Source organism: Lycorma delicatula, chromosome 2 (assembly GCF_047948215.1).
Source record: "Lycorma delicatula isolate Av1 chromosome 2, ASM4794821v1, whole genome shotgun sequence".
Classification (NCBI taxonomy): Eukaryota; Metazoa; Arthropoda; class Insecta; order Hemiptera; family Fulgoridae; genus Lycorma; species Lycorma delicatula.
In genome coordinates this window covers 171,482,874-171,508,799 of record NC_134456.1, presented here as the reverse complement: position 1 = coordinate 171,508,799, position 25,926 = coordinate 171,482,874, and the positions used below count along the sequence as shown (strand labels likewise).

At 29.8% G+C, this 25,926-nt stretch overlaps 1 protein-coding gene across 1 annotated transcript in view; it reads right to left on the bottom strand.

Moving 5' to 3' along the window:
* Positions 1–725: 725 nt before the first annotated feature.
* LOC142320319 (limbic system-associated membrane protein-like) overlaps positions 726–25,926 on the bottom strand; it is a 341,433-nt gene continuing 316,232 nt past the window's right edge. The window contains exons 8-9 of the mRNA XM_075358026.1: positions 23,851–24,073; positions 726–900 (exon numbers count right to left, since the gene is read on the bottom strand). Coding sequence (XP_075214141.1) covers positions 788–900; positions 23,851–24,073 — 336 coding nt within the window. The 3' untranslated portion in view covers positions 726–787. The remainder of the gene's footprint in view (positions 901–23,850; positions 24,074–25,926) is intronic.

Here is a 25,926-nt window from a genome sequence, read left to right as displayed (position 1 = left end):
TTATCACGGACCTTCTACGAAATAAAATCCCAAAATGTAATCGACTTAAATTTATCAGCAAATAAAAAATCTCGTGAATACACCCAAATTTATTTTAAAAAAATTGCACAAAAATTCTCCGAAATTAAAATTTTATTTAAATTATTTTATCAAAAAACTCAACCGATATCTCCTTAAGTTTTCCTTAATAGAATTTTAGAGGAAATAAAGACTAAATGGTACTAGAGGAACTGTTCCTTAAAACGAACAAGTTTAGTGTATACTGCGGTAAAACTTAGGAAATCATATTTATTAAAAATAACACAGAGTAAGGAAAGTAATAATTGTTTGATAAGCAAAAATTATTTTGAAGATATTACTTCAAAATAATATGTTAAAAAAATACTTGCCTAAAAATATAGTATCACGCGAGGAATGAGATAATATGAATGTGTATGTAATCTAAATAATGTATATAACAAATAAAAATAAATAAAACAGGCAAAATATTTTTCTGAAGAAATATTTTGTTAGTTCATATAAAATAAAAATATTCTTAATTACTTTATGATTGTTTATAAAATTAATATTATCACTAAATATTCAGCAACAAAGATATTTATTTAGTAGATTAAAACTTATCTTTGTTAGTTTTTTTATCTATCCTATAACTCACTTTTTCCATGATAACTAAGTTCTTGAATTTTGGTACTTAACAGAAGTTTAAGTCAAATTTTCTACTCATATATCTATGAAAACATCAGTCCTTATTACTAATTCACGATGATCCATATGCAATTTGTACATTTTATGACCAGCATACTGCAAGAGCAAGTTGGACAACACTGAGGAAAACTGGAATGATGACACGCGTAGATGCGTTTGTCTGGGCAGTCACCCCCATGTCTCTCATTTCTGGATCTGGAACAAAAAGAAATAATTAAAATTTATAACAAACTGGAAATGAAACAAACACGAACTACAATAAATTATTAAGACACGTAATTGGTATGATAGTTTTATCAGTATTTATTTATAGTTCCAATATTATAATCATGTTAGACAACTGATAAGAATTTAATTTATTGTCAGTACTACAAATTTATTGACGGTGTAAATAAAAAAAACAATATAAAATATTATTAATTATCAATATTATATATTGTTCAAAATAATAGCTGTGGATGTTTGCTAATGGAAAATTAGATTTTTAACTATTCAGCTATCATATTGTGAAGGTTTTGAAGGGCATATGCTGGGTACTGGCTACGAAATATTAAACGGGCCAGGACTGAGTACAAGTATGGATTTACAACCACAAGTGTGGATTAGCACTTTTCTTATTTTTGATAAGAGAGAGAGAGAGAGAGAGAGAGAGAGAGAGAGAGAGAGAGAGAGAGAGAGAGAGAGAGAGAGAGAGAGAGAGAGAGAGAGAGAGAGAGAGAGAGAGAGAGAGAGAGAGAGAGAGAGAGAGAGAGAGAGAGAGAGAGAGAGAGAGAGAGAGAGAGAGAGAGAGAGAGAGAGAGAGAGAGAGAGAGAGAGTAAGAGAGAGAGATTTATCAAATTGTGTCTATCCTAGACCTAACAGTCAATGACATCAAAAACAAGTTTTGTCTTTCAGAGAGACTTAAGTATTTATTTATCACTTCTAGTCACAACTAATTTTCCTTACCCAACCATAGTAATTAAAAATTCACCAGTTTAAAAAGAAATACTTACCAGTCGTTTTCAATCTCTATTAAAACGTGTGTAATGAACATAAGTAAATCAACGTACGGACGTTTACATTTATGTGTCAAGAACTTTGTGACCGAGATTGTGTCATTAAACAACGATGAAAGACATTAAGTATTTTCTCACCTTTCTTCCAACGCCTTTTCAGATCACTAACATGCACTGTGATTTAAAGTGACATTTATACTCAATTTCTTAGGCAAGAAGTATGACACCTTTCTTCACGTCTTCACTGGTAAAATAATTGATCGAATTTCTGAAAAGAATTTCTTAAACGTGAAGAGAATAAAAATAAATCATTTAAAGAGAACATAATTTCAGTAAATATTAATTTTTAATTAAAATATATGATTAAATTTATTATATTTTGGTCTTTTATGTATGTCTCTCGATTGTGAATATTGAAATATTTTCGTAAAAGGGGGCGAAGTCAAATGCTAATGAAACAAGCAAGGGAGTATGAAAATATTTGTCATCACTTTGAATAATTCGATAAAACAATCTTCTTATCTATCAAAACACCCTTATCGTAGAAAGCAGAAAACAATATTTATTTAATACTTGGGAAAAGGGAGTTTGGAAAATGTAAACACAAGTACATCGACGAAATGGGAATTGTATGTAAAATCTGTCACACTTAAAATTAATCAACAGTAATTGCTAGGAAAAATTATACGAGATCGCAGATACATAATTTTTGGTTATATCAATTTATTATAGCCCTCTTTGGAATATGAACTTTAATTTTTTAAAATACAGTACCGTACTGTAGATGAACTCTTAGGTAAATTTTGAGGATGCCAGGAACTTCAAGTCACTGGAAAACTTTTCTTGTGGCTCAAGTACCTATCGAGGATAGCTGAAAATTCAACATAATATATAAGATATCATTAAAACCGAGCGTAACTAGTAACTCAAAACGGCCTGGTTGTAGGTTTGTCAATCAGAAATATTGTTGGTTATTAAAACTTATTACATACATTTCCTTAAGGCAGAAAAGTAGACACAAATCTATATCGGTTACATTTTTGAAAAAATCTTAAATAAATTATGACATATAATTACATTAAAAAGGAACCCCAGTTCAGATTCCTAAAAATGTACCTACTATCACTATATAGAACTTCTGAGAGTAGAACGTGGAACCTACACTAGGTAGTTTTGAACTGCATTGTCACTAATACAGTAGAAAACAATAATCATAAAAATAATAGATCGATGAAACACTTAGGAAAGAAAAAATAAAACAAAAAATTTAAAAATAAAAAATGAAAGTGAGAATAGAAACAGAAAGGAAGGGAATAAAGGATTGATTAATGTACACCACTCAGCAGATGCAATTACACTATACAGTTACTAAGGTCCAGAAAGTTAAGCAGCTGAAGTCTTCTAACATTCACACCGTTTTACAGAAATTTTACGTTCTAATAGTTAAAGTGGTGATATATCTGAAGTTGAAATTTTAAACTAAAACGTATTTCTTTCTTGTTAAACCGTAGACGCCCAAACATTCGTGGATTTCACTGTTTTAGCTAACCACAGCATCTGAGCTATACACTGAGCTACTTTATTCTAAAACCGCTGTATGACAACATTTTACTTGCTAGCCGTGCCCATAGTTGCAGCCATGTGTTTATATTGGTTTCAAAATTGCTGAGTATAAAAGTAGTTAATTAGAGAAGGTTAACTCAGATCTCCTGCCCAGTAATACATTTCTTGAACTTCATCTTAAGTTGTTTTCTCTTCTTTCTCATATGAACCTTCGACGTCTAATGACGATCCAGGTAAAGATCCTGGTTCCTTACAATTGCAGTATGCGTAATTAAAATTACATCAAGGAGGAACTGTGTAGGCAGTCTCCTCTTCGACTCTACGAGAAGGAGATAAACTCTCAAGGTAATTTCTGATTGACTTAAGAACAAAACTAAACGGAAAAATATTATCTCTCATTTCATCCATCATCATAAACAGTAATCTAAGGTAGTAAGGTACGATGATCTAGGTAGCCAATTTACCGGTTCACAACGTTAATTTACTATAAAATGTTTTACCTAAGAATAGCCTTCATTTGTAAAATGTGTTGATAGTACATTTCAATTCGTTTCGGTAATGATAAATTTTCAAACACTGTAAGAAATTAATTGTTTAAAAATACCACATAATTTCTTCCCCTAACACGTAGCACTAATATGAAAGGATCTATTAACAGGTTATCAAAACCAAACATTCATTGAAATTCGTTTCTGGAAATATATTTCAACTACAGCATGTATCTTTTCTTCAGACCACTGTTGTGAACTCCATGTGTAGATTATGCCCTTACTGGTTAAAGTAGCTTCGTCCAAAATTAGTATTAACGGAATTAAATGGTAATTATTGTTAATCCAATGACAAAACTGCAATCGTCTGGCACGGTCATTAAGCTGGAGATGTTGAATTTTCTGAATATGATAAGAACGCAGTACATGAGCATATGTTTTCCATACTGTACTTTGTCCAAATTTTGAGTAGCGTAGAAATTTTTCGCGTACTCGTTGTAAGACTAAGCTGTACCACCTAAAGAATTTAGTCTTCCTTTCATTACCATGTACCGTCTGACGTTCAGATGTAACAGGAGCATAAATTTATTTTATGCAATAATTTTCCAAATTTATTGTACTAAAACCAGCTGTTTTTAATTTATACAATTCATAAAATTTTTCTGTTAAGTTTTGTTTTTAAAACAAAAGTTTATTGTTTTTGCTTTTCACAGACTTTATTACACAATTTTTCTCAAAATTGAATTCTCTACTAGTTTTGATATTAAAATTCACGGATTTATTAGTCATTTAGCAATATTATTGAACTTCAAACGTAAGAAACCTTTTTTCCTCATAGAGTTTTACTGTTTAAATTGGATATCATGAAAACTACGGAAGATACAATTCTGGGACCTATTTTATTTGATTTTTCAGGTAAAAAACGAGTAAGAAGTAATGTCTTACAAATTTCATTATGACTTCATTTCAGCGGGGAAACTGAAATCCAGGTGAAATATTTCGCTAGCAGTAACTAGATAATAAAGCGTTTTTGGACGTATGTTTGTATGAACATTTTTCCTTATTTTAAGCTAGAATTAGTTCCCAAGTTATTTCTCTTTCCTCCGCGATCTATATATAAATATATATGTATGTCCTCTAGATTTAGAAAATTTAGAGAATATATCCTCGAAGTTCAATTAGTATAAAAAGCACAAATTTCTTTCTTAAGCTTATTTGACTATTGGAATTGACACGTAAACAAAAAGAATTGGCAGACTTCAGTCATCCAAAAGCGACTGTTATACAGAATTGTCTTTCGTAAAAATTATTTAAGTTCAAATTCATTTTACTCAAGATTGCTTTAAAAGGCAAGCATTTTTATTAGCGCAAAATTTATTTGAATCAACTGAACAACTTTCACTCAAGCCAGAATAATTGTAGTATCAGAAAATATTCAAGGGTTGAAAGAATTTAAATATGGATATATTACAGTGTTTTTCAGTGGCTAATGACGAATAATTACTTATATTAATTCCAAGATATTAAATATTTTTCTCTGAAAATATAAATATTATAGAAACATTACGAATTTAATATCATTCTTCCATTATTAAAAATACTGTAAATCAAGCAGGTCAATCCTTCGATTAGGTATGGAATAACAGTTACTGCGTAGATCGGAGATTTCGCTCAAAATGTGTGGACCATTATTACTCGGTAAACGTAAGGACTCATCCTCTGTTGTTTAAAAAATTCATCCAAATTGGTGCACTTGCTAAAAAACGTTTGTCCGGACAAAAAAAAAAGAAAAATATATATGATTGGAATTGAACATTTATTTTCTTCTTTTAGTATTCGTTTAAAAAATATGAAGCGGACAGAAATTCAAGTACGGTTATGTGGTTAGTAATACTGAAAAAATATATTATTTTATACCTACTATGAATATATATATATGTGTGTACGTTTATATTGTGTGTGCATATAAAAAACTATTTGTATTTAAACCCCTAATAATATAAACGGATTGAAGATTTTCTCCAAGATCGGAGGAACTTAAAACATGAATTTTTAAGGAATGTTTCCTATCGCTATGAAGGGATTTTTTCAGTCACCATTAAAGGGATGTTAAAATACTTTTCACGAATCGAATTACAGATTTTAACGGGATAATAGCAGCTCACATAAAGTAACCAAAACTCAGTTTCATTAACAATCCAAAGAGGATTTAAAGTAGAACTATATATTTTAAATCAGCTAGTCAGTTGCTGCAGTGTTTAATATGATGGCTTCTAGATTATTTAGTTTTGGATTCGATTCCTAACAAGATTCTCAAATTTTTACTTCCTTGTAAAGTAAAAGAAAGTAAAGGATGTATTGCGATCACGAAAAATTTAGGTTTCCAGACTTTAACGGAAATATCCACTTTGACAATCCCTAGAACCCATTTTGACTAGTTTCGGCGTGACGTCTGTACATACGTAAGTATCGTTTTTGAGTTATGACTCAAAAACGATTAGCCGTAGGATGCTGAAATGTTGCATTTAGGACTGTTGTAATACCTAGTTGTGCACCTCCCTTTTTGATTGCAATCAACTGAACAAAAGTGTCCAAAAAAGCACAAAATCCAAAAAAATTTGATTTTTGACTTTTACTTAACTTTAGTAATAAGCCCTCATTGACAGCTTTTTAAAGATATATCATAAGACGTACTTCTTTTGACTGGTTCCAGAGTTACAGCCAAAAGATTTTAATTAATAAAATGTTTGGATCTTAGGAGAAGGCACATCGGTTCGAATCAGACTTCATATTTTTTAACTTTTTTTTTTGATTTAAATATATTGATTTATTAATAATTATTAATCTCTGATAGTAAAAAAAAAAAATTCTATGATAAATAATAGTTTAATAACAGTAATAAAAAAATATGAAAAAATATCAAAACTTTTTAATAAGATAAAATTTTATGTACTTTTTATTTTAAGAAAAATGTGTATATGTAATTTTAATAGGCGTACAAGGAAATCATGTGTTGTCCACATCAGATTTTTAAAAAATATCATTCCAGTTTAATCGTTTAATTACGATAGAGATTAATATTACGATACATTATAATATATTAACATTACGAAACAGATTAATATAATAATACAAATTTTTGAAATTTTTTTCGGATACTCCATCCAGTAATTATGCAGTTCTTCTTTTACAGTTTTAATAAACTGTGAAAGAAGAACTCTTTCACTTTGAATTACATAAATAATACTGCATCTTCATATAAAATAAGACCATGAAAATATAAAACTAATTTTATATTTTCATGGAGACCAATTTTACGGTTTTAAATAAGTTTTTTCCTGAAGAAAATGGAACAACATTATTCCATAAAAATACTTCTTTTTATTTTTATTCAAAATTTTTGCTCAATGGTGACTGAGAAAAAAAATCTGAGTGGTCAACGTATGACTTCCTTGTATGCCTATTAAATTACATATACACATTTTTAAAAGTACATAAAATTTTATTTCACTAATACCTTCTAATTTTTTTCATATATATAATTTTTTTTGTTATTATTAATTAGTTTTTTTTTTAATAATCAGAGGTTAATAATTATTAATAAATAAATATATTTAAATAAAAAAAAGTTGAAAAAAAAATAGAAATGAATCTATTCATTAAATAACATTTTATTTGGCTATAACACTGGAACCAACGAAAATATGTACGACTTATGATACATAGTTGAAAAGCTCTCAATGAAAACTTATTGCTGCAGTTAAGAAAAAAATCAAAAAACTTTTGGACACTTTGGTCCAGGCGATTGCAATAAAAAGGGGAAGTACTAAATGTTACAACAGTCTTAAATAAAAAATTTCAACATTCTACGGCTATTCGTTTATCAGTTATACGAGATACATATATGTATGTACGAACAAACGTCACGCCGTCAGAAATGGATTCAGGGATGGTCAAAATGGATAAGTCTGTTAAAATCTGAAAACCTAACTTTTTCGTGATGTATTTCGTCCAAGGAAGTAAAAATCCTACGAACTAGATTTTCAAATATTTTGATTTCTATGAAAACAATAATACTTATCCCGTTCCAGATTTTTGGGGAAATGAGGTGTGAAGTTTTTCCCATTCTTTGTTATTCAAACGTGTTGTTAGTTTCAGTTCAATGCATAAACCAATGAAAATGAGGACATTAATCAGCAATTGCAGATTGTATTAAATTCAATTGTATTGCTCAACGAAATGGAAATGGCAACATTCGCTCTTTATCACGTTCAAGAAATGACTATCGATATTAAATGGAACTGGTGAGAAACGATGAGCTAAAGAAAAAGGTGCAGGCTGATTAGGGAACTTGGGGATCAAGAATAATAAGATCAGGGAGTCGACTCATAGGAGGTAACCAATTAACATTATTCATTAGTAATAATAGACGTAAAATAGATAATTGAGAACGTTTGGTGTAGTAAGTGGAGATATTAAGAGATTAGTAGTGAATTAAATTTGTGAAATTAATTTAAAAATTCACATAACAAATTAAAATTTTATTTAACAATGCTTAATCAGTAATTTAGCAACTGTAATGATATTTTTAAATTAGTTCTGTTGGAAAAGTCAAAAAGAGTAGATCTTTTATATTTTTCTCCAGAACTAAAACTTAACACAGGCTTAATAAACTAATAAAAAGCGTTAACAGATAAAGTAAAACAAAAAGATCGTTCAAGACATCTTTGAAGGAAGCAGCTAAAGTGTAAAAGGGACAAGAACCTAAGAAAGAAAGAAAGAGATTTAGGAAGAAACTAAACCGAAGAAAGAAGCAGTACATACTGAAAAAACACCAGAAAGAATTATAACATAAAGAGGTATTTATAGCAAAACCAAAGTTAAACTAATTTAAGTAAAAGAAAAAGAACAACAGAAATGGTAGAGCCATAACATTAATGGTGGGGTTTGATTAAGTATGGTGGGGTGGTGGGCTTCATCCTGAACTTTTTTTGTGTATTTGGATATTAATTATCTAAATGTTTTTGCAAAAATGTAAACTAATGAGAATGAATGTATATTTTTAAATCCTGTGTAAAACTATTTTTAGTAAATCTAAACCATCTGTTTCAATAAATTTTTCAAAATCTATGAATTTTGTTGTTTTTATTGTATTCAAAATCAGATAATTTTGAAAAGTTTTAAAATACGAGAAAAAATTGTATTTATAAAAGCACTTCAACTACATTGATAAAATTTTTTTCTTAAATATTATAATTCTTTAGGTAACAATAATTTTGTTACAGGCATTTGTAACAAATTTAATTGTAAATGTAAATCTGCTGTGTTCCCTTGTCTCTTGTTACTCTTTTACAGCATTTCCATAGAATCGGGTAATTTCTAGATGTATTCAATGTTCCAATTACTGAAATATGAGGATTGTTAATTCATTAAATACATGAGTTTTGAAATACTTAGAGAAGAAAAATAGGTAATTCTGATACTATTGATATCATCAAAACTTTCTTATAAATGCATTTGTCTTTTTAAACAGTCGTTTAAAAACAATTAGATATACATATTGTAGCAGTATTTAGTAAAAAAATACTTAATAGGATACTATTTTCGTTGTCTTCAGCTTGATCATAAAACAAAAGTAAATGTGTAAAAAAAAAGAAATCATTATTTTACATTCCTTACATTAATGTACGATTGTAAATATAAAAATCCTTTTTTGTATTTTTTTTTTTTTTTTTACAAAATTGATGATGCATACATCCAGTTTACATACTGACATTTCAGAACATTTTTGATGAGAAATTGAACATTAACAGATTATTAATTATAAGTTAACTAGCCGGTCAGGAGCTCTGTCTTTGACGCGCCAGTGTTCATTAAACTGTTGCTTCTCAGAATAATAATGATAAGAAAAAATTTTAAAGCCTGTTCAATTTATAAAAAAATGTAATTTTTTTGCAATTTCTTCAGAGCAACAATTTGGTCAGTACTGCATCCGAAATTTTGAAGATATGTTAACTATTCTATAAGGTGGATAATATATACAATATGATAAAGATACAGAAGTATGAGCGATTGCACATGAGAATATCAATTTTTTTTTTAAACTGAGGATCAAAAATTCCTCATACATAATGATTACAAAAGAAAAAGCTAAAGTTCAAATGAAATAGTTTGAAGTTCAAAAATATTAGGATGGGTACAAATACGACAAAATACTGCACACAACACATAATGAGAAACAACCTATTTTCATTCATATTCCATTTAATACGAAACCAACATTTGGTATGAGGATTTTTTTTCAACACAAAAAAATAACTGGTAACCGTAATTTCTTCCCTTCGCGTTAAACGTTTTCCCCTGTTTATATAACTGAAGTTTTGTTTTTGTATTGTGCACAATAAATTTTCTATTTTGCTGTCTATTTGACCGCTATCAGTTATGAATGTTTGAACTGATTTTTGGCGTAACATAACAAGATAACTATATTTTCCTAAGTACGTAAATGCACTTTATTTTTTATATACGTGGACTTTATTCGTACCATTTTAATCAAAATCAAATTCTCTACAAGTTTTGTTTAAAAATGACATTTTTATTATCAGTTTAACAAAATTATCTTACACAAAAATAAATTAATGTGTTTTTCGATTTCAATCTTTTGTTTTACCCCTAATTTCTCAAAAAGTACTGAAAGTTCTGGGACTTATCTCTTTTCAGTTTTACAGATCAGATTTCATATAAAAATCATTAAATTTACCCCTTCATTTGGTTCCCAAGAATTACAGTTAGTTTCAATTTTATCGTAGGCGCAGAAGTCAGGGCGAAATCTTCGCTAGCCGACACTCACTACCGAAGCGTTTCCGAACTTAGGTTTATATGATTTTTTTCTTTATTTTCAGTAGTAGGAAGGTTATTACATTCTTCGTGAATTACCTGCTTATATATAAATATATTAGCATCTGCGTCTCGGCTTCAACCGCACTATACGGTTACTAGCGTTTTCCTTCGCGGTCAGGTGATATTTAACAGGTCACGGCTCACTTCATTCAACTTTCTTGTCTAGCCAGGACCCCTCTGAGTTCATTAAACTCACGCTAGTGAGAATAATAATGACAATTAAAAGTTAAAGATTATTCAATTTATAAAAAAATATCATTGTATTGTAATTTCTTCAGAGCAGCAGTTTTGGCAGTACAGATCCAAAACTCTGAGTGTTCTGAAGAATGCAGATTTCAAAACAGTAACCTTCTATCTTAAAAATATTAGTTATAACTGACTACCCGTTCTTGTACGAGTAAAAACGTATTTTGCGCGGTTCTAGCGTTATCCGACAAGCATCACAGGAGGTGACCTACTTCGTTTCTTATATTTAAAAAATATTTTAACTGCAGAATTATCAGTTTAATAACTAATAACTGAATAACATAAAGGTTGATTCTCTTTATTTTCCTGTTGTTCAGAAATTTTCAAGCACAGTAGATAACAAAGAATTTTGTTTAATAATAATGTAATATAAGAGAGAAGTAAGAAATATGCAATCAGAGACATGTATCAATAATTCATGGGTGCTTTACCCATAAATCAGTAACTTCATGATGTTGTGCCACCCCCATCAGTAAGTAAGTGTTGGTCAAAATACCTGCAATTATTGTTCTTAAACCTACTTTCTAGAATTTGGTCATGAATTTTTTTTTATTACTACTATTTTCTATTTTTTTTACAAAATTATAATTAATTTGAAATGTTTTAAAATAACTGAAGAGAACAAAGACAATTTACGGGATCATACTCTTTCACACCAACAGAATTCCACCAAGATTACAAACAGAAAGTAAAATATTGAGATCAGTGTACTAACAGTATGAAGTATTTTTGAAGGTATATAAGCTAAAATAATATTTAAATTACCAAATAAATCTTTTTTTTTTAAATATTTCGTTATATCCAACCCTTAAAGAGATCAAAATCTATCTTTGAAGGCAAAGAAAGACTGCAGTATATATACGAGTATATTGTTAAGGAATAATAATTTTCCACAATAAAAATACTTATTCTTTGCATACAGATCGAAAAAATTCAATATTATTACTGTTTAAAACTTTGACTTAAGGTACTGTAGTTTAGTCACAACCATAAAAATATAGTATAAAGAAAAAATTTGTTCTGTCATGAAACGATATAATTTTACTTTAATACATTGAATTTATTCCAATAATAAAATATTATTTGATCGAAAAAAGACATGAAAATTTTTAGGTGTGTAGGTTATGGATGCATGAATAAGTAGCCTACTACCGGCAACGAACTGTTATATAAATAAACCCACGGATCGATAGGTCCATTTGTTTGCTGTTTTTTCTTATATACGAAGATTTTGGTACTGCTTTACGGAACACTATATTTTTATATTGGTTTTTTTAAGCAACATTCAAAACAAATTTCACGTATGCAAAAAATTAGCCATGCTGAACTACAAGCATTATTATTTTGACACAAATACGAATCCTGTTTTTACTTTATTTAAACGTATCTTGAGCATTCTTTTAGATATTTTACATTTTGTTGTAATTAAGAAGGGTCATTAAAAAAAAAAATCAAATGGAAATTCATAGTTTTTAATATCGTTTAAAGGGATAAATAGAAATTAATTAAAGAAAAGTGAAGTTCCTATTTAAAATGATCACCTTAGTTTATTCGCCTAGTTGAGGTTTAACTTTGTGTTTTAGAACGCTGAATTAAATGTGTACACTTACTAGACATCTAACTGAAAGACATTTTACTGATTCAGCCGATGTATATATATTTTTTTCTGCAGTTGCAGAAAAGGATATTTTCAAATTGTATACAACTACAAAATACAGAGAATTAGCAATAAACGTATAAGTACAAAAAAGATCTGATCAAAATATTAACCAATAACAAATTTACGATAATCTTTGAACCTCCTTATCTTTATTTATCTGTTCTCATGAAAATAAATACTTAATTTTTAAATAAAGATTGTTTGCCCCGCTAATCCGTTAATGATAAATTGACAATCTTTTGAAAAGAATGATCTATTACCGTCTTAATGAAAGATAAATAAAAAATTGATAGTATCATCTGTGATGCCTGCAGCAGTAGATGATAGTAATGAAGATGTCTAATTATTCATTGGTGTGAGAATTATATATTTATTTTTTTTTTAAGAGAAATACCCAACATTTGAATAGACCGCTTTCACTACCACCAAAAAAGGTGAAATTTGTTTCTTTTGAAAACAATATCTTGTTTGTTTATTACGGTTTTTTCTTTTTATTCCATTATTTAATTCTAGAAATAAATATAATATTAAATATACCACAGAAACATACTATGAAAAACACAAAGAAAATTATATAATATATAAATAAGTTTGAAAATAAGTAAGCAAAAATATTATTTCTGAAATCTGACAATTATTTTTCAATACTTTTTAAAAAGTAATGTAAAAATATGACGAGATTGCTGTATGTTGCTTGATTTAACATGTAAGTTACGATTTAACCTAATTCCCTGAGTAATAATTGTAAAAATTATTATTCAAACTTTTAGTATTGTTATCAAATCCCTATCATAAAAAAAGTTCTTTATTAATTTATTATACTAGTAAAAATTTTAAAATTACTAAAAAATTCATCATATTCTGAAATAATCTATTTTATATATATTTTATAATTCTTCAGAGTATAATACTTTCAGTCTTTTCTTTAATCAATTTTTTTTCTTTGAAATATTTATTTTTATAATGTAAAATATGTTTACAATTTGATTGTCAAATGTGGTATTTTTTATATTTAAAAAGGTATTTCAAAGGTGAGGATTAGTATATTGCTTCATTCAACTGGGTATTGTATCACATAACTGATTTTTATTTATTTATTTAATTTTATATTTCTCTGTTCTGAATTTATTTTAGGTTAATTTACCTAGGGAGAAGGTTGAGTACGGAACAGTTTACAACAGTTCCAATAGAAGTGGATGAAGTTACAACTAGTGCTCGCTGTCAACTGTCGTCTTGTAAGCGTAAATCCTAAGTGCCTTCGAAAAGGGATTCAAAAATACAGTCCAACCGCAAACTTATTAAGACTATTTTGTGTTTGATTGGGTGTTTCCTTCAGCAGCGAGACTAATGCAATCACCACAGACTTGCAGCTTCGCTAGTATGGTACAATTTGCAGTATGGTGTCAATTTTGCATCCCAAGAAGGTATTCACCCGGTGGCCACCGGGCCACCGAATGAAAGTGATAGCCAAGAATGAGGTAAAGAATGTGGCTGCCTGGGGGCTCGGAAGAAGATAATACCCTATCAAAAGCTTGTCCACGGCAGTGTTCAAGATTCCCTCATCTGGGTTGTTGAATGTCGAATTCAACAACAGACAGAGAATCGATCTCTCAAACGATTGCGATTGCCCAGTGGCTGTCGCGTCATCGCTTATGCGAATGATGGACTGCTTCTGGTCGAGAAAAACTCGTGGAAAGAGGTAGAGTTCAGGGCAATCCAAACATGTAAATTTTTAGGTTGTGGATTCTTCAGAGTAAAATAGTCTTTATGCTGTTTTTGAAAGGTCGGCAAGCCGAGACTCGTCAAGCAGGAGTTTCGATAGTTGCCTTCCCGTAAGGTATGTTACTGTTCATCTGGGTGTTATACCAGATCTGATGCTGTTATGGATGTGTAGATAGAACAGCACCCTGGGTAGCTGGGAGTCCGCCTGGGTGCTCACTTCACCAGCAGAAGTTTTGGCATCAAACACCGGTTAGCTGAGATATTTTCTGTTAGGATGAGAAAGGATGTGTTGAAAAATCTGTGATGAAGCTGCGGTGTGTAAGGGTATAGACATTGACGCCCTTCCCAAAAGCGGACCAGAACAGAGAGAGATAGGGGATGTTTTCGTTAGATTTCATAAGAAAGCTACCTATTGTAATGGGTAGCATGATTCGACTTCTAGCAAAGTTCGACATGTCTTTGCGTTTTCATCCCCCAAACCCCAAAAACCACCGTCAGTTCAAAAGTTTATATACATTTATATTTCACTTTCTTGCGGACACGATAACTGCCGTAATTTTGCACCAATCACTTTCAAAGTGATACATAAAATATAACGGTCCAAAATCTCGGTCGAGTTCGTTAATGGGGAAAATCGGACTATTAGAGAGGAAATGGGGGCTTTTTAGAAAAACGAAATATCCTATAACTTTCTTATTAAGTAAAATATCGAATTCGTTTAAAGTTCCTACTATTGTTTGGATAAGAGCCTAAAACTTAGCTAAGTAATTTTTTTTATATCACCAACCATTAGCCAAAGGAGTTGAAAAAATGGGGTTTTGAAGACAAAAAAGAATCATACCTCCCTTAATAGGCACAATATCGAATCGGTTTAAAGTACACGTTAGTCCTCTAAACATTACCTAAAACTTTTTGTATCAAACAATTTTTGATATGACCAACCCTTACGGCGAGGATAAAAATATATTGGAATTGTAAGAAAAGGGTGGGGGAAGGGACTTGTCGTATGCTAAATATGTGAAACTATTTTTCACATGCAATAATTATCGTATTGAGTAAAGCTGAAGTTTTTCTTAAGTTTAAGGTGGTAATCTTTTTTATCCCCTACTTAGAAACCGGAGAAATCTATCTCCGTTTTTCGACATGCCGAAAGGGATTTTTTTTAGAAGTTTATTAAATTTTTGAGTCTGTTTCTTGATTTTTGAGTAAATCAAGAGAAATTTGAGTAATTTGACAAAATTGTTGTTGTTGCGATCAAAACTTGGGATGTGAATAGTATTTGGTGTTTAAAATACTCGATCATGTAATGATCAGAATGCACAGTCTAATTGAAGTTAGATATGGAAAGAGTTTTGTGTAAAACGTTGTTATAGAAAGGTGCGGGGATCGCCCTTTCGCGAATCGGTTAATTTGATAGTTGAGGGTTGTAAGTTATGTTGTGTGGTAGTGGTTGGAAGAAGTCATATGAAGGCGACAGTAAGTTTTGTAAAAACACTGATGGAAATGTCTGCCGAGGTATTTACATCTGTGGTATCCTGACAGAAGCCAAACTGATGATTGTGATGTTTTATCAGGTTTAGATTGTCTAAACGACCACCGGTAAAGCCCATCAGGGCTTGAAAGGGAAGAGTGAGGTGGCGATTGCCACACCAAAGAGGGTCAGGATAATGGCATAATGAGGGTTAAATATTGTTTCCAGCCTGTTTTCCCCTCATCTGTTTAAAGAAACGACAAATTAAAATATTATTTGATCGTCATGTGTAAGAAAAATATATATAATTTCTATTTTTAATGAGAGAGAATTAGTTTATTACCTCTTCAAACTTCTTCAATACGATAATGCCTCATTTAGACGAAAAAAAATAGGTCAAGTTGATATATTTTATAAAAAATATATTTTTTAAAAAATATAACTTGAATAATTTAAGATGCCCTTCAAATTTTTTATTCAGAAGTATTATATTTTTATTAAAAAAATGGCGTATAGTGTTTTACAATTACGATGTAACGTTTCCTTCTTCAAATAAAAACATTTTACCCCACACAATATATCTGTATAATGTTTTGTTTTGCATTAGCTATTGAATATCGTTTGTGTGTTAAGATGATGAAATATTTTACGTCATATGAGCTTGATCTCGGTAAAAGAATTAAAAAAAAAAAAAAAAAACATTATATAAATAAAAACGTTATTTACACTATAAAGCTAGAAAATTAGTACAATTGCAAATGACAGATAATTACTTCAAATATTTCTTTTTAATTACTGTTTCATTTATACATTTTAATATTTAATATTATATAATTTTTACACCTCACTTAACGTAGAAGTGTGCTAAATATACTTAATTGTTATAACGACTATTTTTAAGTGGTCGTAAATGGCGAAGAAATTTTAATGGAAAACACGATTTAACTGTAATTAATTAACTAATCAATTTAGAACAAGTAACTTAAAAATTGCTAATATTATTTATTAAAGTAAAGTTTATAAGTAAATAAACGTGTAATTATATTTATAATAGTATTAAAAGATTTAATGTGCTGTTTAAACAATTAATATAAAGATGTATCTTGATGTTTTAAGGATAATCTATTTATTGCGGTTCTCGCAATGTACGTGTTTAAAGCATTCTCTAAAACTACGAGATAGTTTCTAATAGTTTCCAACTCAATTTTAAAGTAATCTATCATAATAGAATTCCTAGCTACGTTTTATTTCACAAGAAAAGACAACACCATAATATTAGTAATTAAAATATTAAACATAGTTAAAGTAACATTCTGTTGTAACAATGATATCTGTTGGTGCAGTGGAATTTAAAATTAAAATATAAATTATGTACTACATGTATAAGACGATCGCATTTACAGTAGATAATAAAAATTCCATTTTTAATTAAGAAAACAATTTTTATTCTAGAAATTTTTCCAGCATTTTGTAAAGAGAAAAATACAATTAAATGAATAAAAAAATTTTTATCTGTTGTATTTATTTAATAAGTTGAAACTTTTTCCATATACCATTAAAAACTTGTAAATTTCTTACAAGAATCAATTTTTCATTTATAAAAAAAAAATCAAAAATATTTTTTATTATTCAATGAAGAATAAATTAATTTTATTTTTTTAACGTCACCTATTTCAAGAAAAATGCTTTACTTTTGAAAATACCTATAATATCTATAGTAATAAACTTCAACTCTGTAAGATCGTGAAAATAAATATAAGATGAAACATTTTACAAATATTTCTGAAATTAAGAAAATAAAAAAAATTTACAATTTATTCTGCCGTTTTAAACGGTGGCCATATGATTAAATCTACAAATGTATTGTAATTGTATACTTTTCTATGACGGTGGAAGTGCCCGAAATTTACCTCTTAAAGTTCTTGATCCAAGTCGAATGATATATCAGAATATTAATCCATTGGAGCTACAAATTAGATTCGACTATTCAATCTACATCTTTAATCTATTCATTTTAAGAACTAGAAACAAAGTGAACACCGCTACTATCAGGGAAAATAACTCGATTAGTGTCTAGTATGCTTAAGGAGCTTTAAACGCATAACAGCAACATTTTTTTTTCTAAGTATTGAACCCATTTTGTATTTATATTCAGTAGTGGAAATGCGTACATAAAGCTCAGTTATTCAGTATTACTGAGCGAAATAAAAGTTTTTTTTCCGAGGGAGGCTTATTTCTTTTTTAATCTTATAAAAAGTCTTATTTAGAACAACTATGAAACATATATAATATTAAATAACCGGTCAGGGAACGTGGTATTCAATATGTAAGTTCGACTTTTCGTGGAATTTTTAGATGTAATGTAGAATTTTAATAATGAATTATTAAGAAAAGTTTTTATTTTATGCAAAAAGTAAATTTTTTGTTAAAATTCGAAGTTTTATTTAACATTATTTTATTTTCCATATAGTAAAAGAGAATAATGGTTAAAAAAAAATAAAATCCATTAAACTTTACACTCTTTGATAAGTAATTAATTTACTTTATAGTTGGCTCTTTATAGCATTACTTAAAGTCATTCTGGTGTTATCGCTATAAGCCGTTTCCAATTATTTTTTCAGAAAAAATTAACTTCGTTAAGAAATTTCTTCATAAAATTATTAAATGAAGTTTTGTGCTCGTTTATTTACTGTATGGTTTGATTCGTATTTAAAGATATAAAACATTTATTGTACACCTCCATACAATCATTAATTTGTTAATTAAAAATATGGTTTCTTTTATTTTAGATCTCTGAAAAAATTGGACAATTTTTCGTAAAAAAATGATAAAATTGTTAGGTTTCAAATGGGATTTAACTTAAAATTTCAAACTAATTCATTTCCTATATTACAGAAATTTCTATATTCCCAACATTATCATAATCAATAATACAGTATCTTTAGTTATATAAATTGTTTTGTTATAATTAAATTTGTTTATATAACCTGTACATTTAACTATTCTGACAGAATTTTTCTGAATTTTCTTTATCAGAAAAATTAATGTTAGATACGACAAAAAATATTACTCGATGGCATTTTTCCCTTTTATTAATTTACCAATAACTTTACAGGGCTAATATTTAAATCTGTAGCTTACTGGTGATGCTAGGACTCACAAGAACTGTATAAATAGCTCGTAACCATTAGACAAGTTGCCGCTGACTAAATTGATAGCAATAACTAAATTCAAAGGCTAGAATGAGAGTCTGCGTACTTGGTCGTAACAACTAAGATTACACGAGCAATCAGCTGGTTCCGTCGCTTATAATTCTTCCACAAAAATGTAACACCTAAGATTCGAATTCCTGCCTTTTATTGATAATGTCAATATACTTTATAAATCATACTAGTAAATTAATAAATAATGTCAGTATTTAATAAATCATCAAACGATTTTATATCGTTAAAAATCTTTTAAATTTATCTTCTTATTCTCTTCTTGTAAAAATATATTGTAAATATTATTTTTTCGACGCTCTTCCAATAAAGGATGCAACTAGTACTTCGTTTTATTTATTTATTTATTTTTTTAAAATATGTGTTAATTATTACAGCTTATTCTATTCTTCTGACAGATTTATGGAATATTGACAAATTCTGAGTTGCCGATAGGTCTCCTACTCGGTTTCTCACTTACGACCTCCTGCAAACTTAGTCGCTGGCAAACTGATTGCCTAATGCGTAACGGTGGTATAAATGTAGCATTTTCAACTTTAGTATTATCATTTACATTCTCCATCTAAAAATCAATAATAAAGTTTTCTTATAATAAAAAAATTTATTTAAGAAGAATCGAATTTTTGTTATAGCTAATCTTTATTTATTTTTTGAGATGATAGATTCAAAATAAATTTACACCTGTTATTTTGTGAAACAGAACTGGGAGGATAAGCTCAAAGAAATCACTGCTGTAAACCGTTTTTGAATAACGTCTCATAATAAATATATTTTTTAAACAAAATTATTTTTACTTTCTCATTTTACACATGTACAAAAATTTCGAATAACTATTGGTAAGGAAAGCTTTAACAAGAAGAACATACCTTTGTGCGGACCATTAGAGAAAAAAGCTTAGGAAAATTTAGGAAAAGGAGAGAGGAAGAGAAAAGGTTGGAGACATTTGAGATATGGTTAGGACGAATAGAATTTATGACGTGGGAATATAGAATATCAAATCAAGAAGTACTAAGAAGAGCTAAAGAAAAAAAAAATGACTGGAAGTTATAAAGAAGAGGAAACATAAATTGATAGGCCATACCTTGAGACGAGACTGTCTGCTGAGGAATGCTGTAGAGGAAATGGTGAAGGAGAAAGAGAAAGACAGAAGAAGATACCAGATGCTAAATAACATCAGGCAAGGAAAGGAAGGCTGCTGTGGAATGAAAAGGAGAGCTGAAGATCAAGAAACTTAGAGGTTGCTGCAATCATGACTGGACCTGCCGTAACGCAGAACAATTGATGATGATTATACATATAGAGAATGGTATTTAAAAAGTTCCAAAATTTATTGTTTGTTTTTTTAATATTGTCTAAAATAAAAATTTACACAATTATTATCATATATTAAAAGCCTATTTTTAAGAATAGTAATTATATTTTAGATAAAATTATAATTTGTGAATCACAAATAATAATATCAATTTAAATACTTGTGTTTACTAATGATATATGTATATATGATTATTATAAGGTACATAAGGTAAGTTACGTACATAATGGTTTTTTTTTCCATTCTAATGAGTAAATGAAATACTGCACTTTTCAAACGTTGATCTTTAATCAATCGACACATAACTCCTTTACTTCACGATGAATTACCCTTGAAATTTCATCACGGCGATGATAGCATTTCTCTACAGATATTAATGTCTCTTTAATTTCCTTCCAATGTGGATTGCATGGAAATGTGATGAAAAAATCTGAACTACTTTATTGGTGGACTTATGTCATTACACCTATACCTCCTTCGTGCAAATATCGTGGACCACCAGTAAAACATGATCGTAATACAATTGTTCTTCCTAACTGATCAGCTTGGACATCTTGTCTTCCTCATCTCCTTCTCATGAAATCTAGTATAGTTTAATGTAATCTTAGTAGATAATAAAAATATAATGTCTTTGCGTAAATATCAACCAAATATTGATTAAATAACGCATACAAATTGCAGAAAATGGTTTTCTTCTATTTCTCTCTTCATGGTGTAGACAGTAGCAACAGTTTTGTTGAGGAAACGCTTTTTTGTCGGTTCGTTCTGCTGTACATCTATCGTATATCTATATCTAACATCATCGTGGCAAAATATAAGTGATACTCAAGTGTGTCATAAGATCAATAAAGGTAGCGACCTTTGTACAATGCATCAGCGGATGCATTGTACATGGTAGTTGTGGCTCTGGAAAATAATACCACGCTTTTCAAATATCATCTAACTTACATCAGAGCTACTTCGCTGATTGGTGGTAGATTGTAGCAACCTATATGTACGATAGCGGGCTATTTATCTGCGTAGATTACTACTTAAAACCTTTAGCAATCTGGTCGCACCTTGTCAATTGCTGTTTTCGTCCTATACATATTCATTTACATTGTGAAAAATCCTTTGTAGCAGCTTTACTAACCCCTGCTTGACACCAGGGTAGGTTGAACACTTTATAAGTGCTTTTTTTCATCTTCGCGATAAAATAAATTTGTAAAACTTTATCTTTTCTTCTGAACATGGTAAGTAAGGTTCCATACAAGTGATAAACTTGACACTGCTTTTTAAAAGTCGGCAATAAACCGTCTTCTACAGGTGAATGAAAAGATATTTCGCGTACGTAAACGACGGAATTCGAGTATTTTCCATCGTGAGATTAGTAATAAAACTCTTCCAATTATCAGTGACGACAGTTATGATTGTTCCGCTCACCTCTCTCCACCCAAGCACTTGAGTATCGTAAATGAGGTAGAAAGCTAACGAAAGAGACAGGCTCCGTCGTCCGTGATTTGAGGTATCAAAACCCAATCTATTTTGACATATTCCAATGACTTATTTTAAATCTATATCAAAACTAACACAATACCAGCACTGTTAAACACAACACTGGTATTACAAAGAAAAACAGTGCACTACCATTAATGAACACCTGATAAGAAATTTTTTTTACATTCTTATTTAAGTTTATTTTATATAATTTTTTTTCCATTTGTTTTGATTAACTTTTTAATAGGAGTTGTGAGAATGTTTGATCTGTGTTATTAATAACAGGTTAATAATAACAACAGATGATTTCAGTATCGTTAAAGTGTATCGTAAATTACAGCCCAAGATAAACGTACAAGAGAACGAAGAAACTTATTATGGAAGGAATATGTATGATATAAAATTATTGAATAAATTAATTTTAGACGTTTTTGAGTTCCCCTTTTTTAAACTACGACTTTTTTAAAATTCCTGATCAATCAAATTTCAACCCCTCAGATCCATGATATCGAAAAAGTAGAAATCAGTTTTTAGATATTTATATGAAAAACATGTTTACCGATATTCAAACTGATGTCTAAAACTGTTCTGGAAAATTTTGAAAAAAGACGAAATTCAGTTTTACCCTACTTCATCCCTTCAGGAATCAAATTTTGTAAAACCCAGTAACTGATTTCTAAATATTCGTTTCAGGATTATTTTGAGCTAGAATCGACTTTACATAGTATTAATGTTATCGACTTTACATATTATTACCGTTAGAAGATATCGATTTCTTTTTAAAATCTTTTATTTATCACATTTCATCCCCTTAGACACAAGATATCAAAAAGCGCACAAACCTCTTACCGTTATCTCTTTTAGAAGTTGAGAAAATCGAACCATATCTGTATTATACAACGAATACCACATCTGTCTTTTACAACGAATATACAATCAAAATATGTCTAACTAATAGGTTAAGCTGGACGTTGGTAAGTGGATGAATCAGTCAAGACATCTTTTACACAGAGTGATTACGGAGAAAAGGGAATTGATTCTATGCAATATTTAGTCTTACATAATTTGGAAACTGATTCACGGCTTGAAATAAGGAAAAAGGTAGATACAAACATATGTCTGAAAACGCTTTGTTATCAAGTTACAGCTAGCGAAAATTTTCGTTCAGATTTCAGTTCCACCGTTGAAATGAGGACATAATGAAGGTATTTTCAGGAAATTTTAATGATTTTCTTAAGATTGGTACACATCCTAAAGCTCATTTTCCAATAGAACATCAACCGGTACATGGTGATAAAAGGAAAACATTTATCAGATCGTAATGTGATCCTACAACGAGCACACGAAGAATTTCAAACTATGAATTTCTGACAATACTTTAAAATTTCTCATTAGGAGAAACAAATTGAAATGTTCTATTAATTTATTTATAAAACACCAATACATTTTACGAAAGAAGTAAGATGACTCTAGGTAAAAGATTTACTGGCAAATGAACTGGAACCAGGGAACAGGTAAATTGATCATCTAAATCACCGGACTTTATTCCTTTACATTACACTTTATGGGTAAAATGCGGGGTATACAAGTAAAACTTACACACGTGATGAGCTGATTGTTGTATTTTAATTCTGCTGCCCTCACCAAGGAACGTGAAAATATCATTAAGTTGGAGACAGAAAATGTGAGGAAACGATTTGAAAAGTGCATCGATATCAATGGTGGAATTTTTACCATTTATTTAAAAAAATACAATATAAAACTAAGTAAGTTTTTAAGTAAATAAAAAAATATTTTAACGTTTCAAATTTACAAATTAATTGTATTAAAAACAGGTATTTTTAGTTGTCATTTTTTTACATGTATTTTATTTTTTTACATGTCACCATTCTTATCAAGTTCGCGTCAATGTATCCATAAAAAAAATAATAGAATTAAAAAAAATTATATATTTTTAATACAGCTAGATCAATGTTAGATAAGCAGCGATGTATAAATGTTTTAGTATTTAAAATATATCAAATAATTATCAAAAATGATTTACAATTTATTCTTTCATTGGTTCCACATCTATAAAAAACGAAATTTACCTGATCCTCTTGTTGTAAAGTGAAATGTATCTGATATATCGTTCCAACCGAATCTGTTCTTTGCTTGAACACGAGCTTCATAATGAAATGCAGGCTCGAGGCCACGAATCATGTACGACATCTGCTGAGTGAACTGTTCGCTAGGAGCGGCTGGTAATATGACATCATTCCACTCATCAAGCAACCGTATACCTGAACCACCTCCACCCCATGTCTCGTTTTCCTGGAAAAAAAAATGAATTAATGACAAGATATTTCTGTTTTAATAGTTTTCATACAACAGCATTTTAATATAAAACAGTTGAATTAAAAAATAAACGATTTTATCATAAATATATACTACTCAAATAATACAGATTTTTTGTTGACAAAACTAAAATCATTAAAAATAAGTAATACTTATAAATAAACAGATTTTAATTCAGATTTCAGATATTATTTTTATTTATTAGTGGTGGTTTAATATCACTCAAAAAAAAATCTTTTTTGGTGTATCTGGAATCGTCATGGTGATTTTTACTAATCTTGGGGTGCTGAATTCAAAACTGATATCAGAATTTATGTAATACGTCACGTTTTTTAGATACATATGATTTAGACATACGATTTATTTATCAATAAATGTATAATCTCTGTGGAATCAATATTAAAAAAAAAAAAAAAATTTATTTGTATTCATCTAAAAATTTGTTTAAATCAACTAAATGTTTATTTATTCAAACACAGATAAATTGAAATACGTTAATACAATTTTAAAATAACAGTCTGCTTTTAAAATAGCAGTTCTAAAAGTTTAAATCATTGGAATTGTCTTACCTTTAATTTTTAAAATATGTTGACAAACGTTTTCGCTTGTACGACGTTTGATTAGTTTCTCTAAAAAAAACCAACAGTAGTCACCCATCATTCAAGGATCGCATCTTTCTAGGTACCACTCCATGGTCAGAATATTGTGATGGAAACGCTCTGCTTGTTTATCGCTGACAGAGCCGAAATTTTCGGGAAAAATGTCTAGGTGGGAGTGGAGGAAATGAATTTTTAATGACATCCTACATCTTAAATTTGTAGTTTTCTAACATCTCAATTCCCCCCCCCGAGGGGAGAAGATCCCGCCTCGTAGCGTGTCAGCTCGCTACACTAACCCCTCCGTTCCGAGCCACCAAATGGCTTTAACGGAGGACATCTTCTTGCCCTCAAACTGATCACATTCCACAGTGTTCAGCCCGGCCACGGTGAGATGCCCCTAGGGACATCTACATCAGTAATCCGCCACGAGAGATAGTATGAGTTTATGAGTTCTGCCTTCCGAAGAAGACAGCTGACACCTAACGCTACCACGTTGCCCTCAGGAACTAAGCAAAAGCCTACTCGCGGAAGAAAGAAAACCCCGCGCCTGCTACTTTAAGCCCTAAACTACACTACACCCCTAGTGCATAGATGCATCAAGTATGCCACGACAGCATATCAATATGCAAAATTCAGTGACCCGCAACGGATCATAATGGTAGTTTTCTAACAGCTTATAAACCATAAAAAATCATAGTTTTCATCTTTTCTGTTGCTTTAAAAACCACCAACAACGTCTTTGAAGGATTTCCATGCAGCCAGTCCACATTCACTAAATTATCGTCAAAAGTTGAGTCCTTAAGGACTTTCTTGATTTGTGAACCGATAAATATACCCTCCTTGAGCTTACCATCACTCAATTTAAGAAAACTTATTTTTGAATGGTTAAATCCTGGTACATCTTTGTCTAGTGTCTTTACAGATTTTTTCATGAGTCCGACTTTTATGTGAAGTGCGGCAGTATGATTTTACCTCTGAATTAATGATAAATGGTTTATATTTTTTTCACCAGCCGCAATGGCTTTACTTGGTAGTGACTGTTTGTATCACTTAGTAGTGATACAAACAGTTTCAGATAGTTCTGAAACAAAAACAAAACAACAATATTTCGTAAACCCACCTTGTAAAACACGACGTAACGCAACAATTATCAGATCACAGCAAACTTGCCACGTATGTACTTTGTATTTTATTACTTCTAATATTGATGCCGTACTTTCATATTTTTCT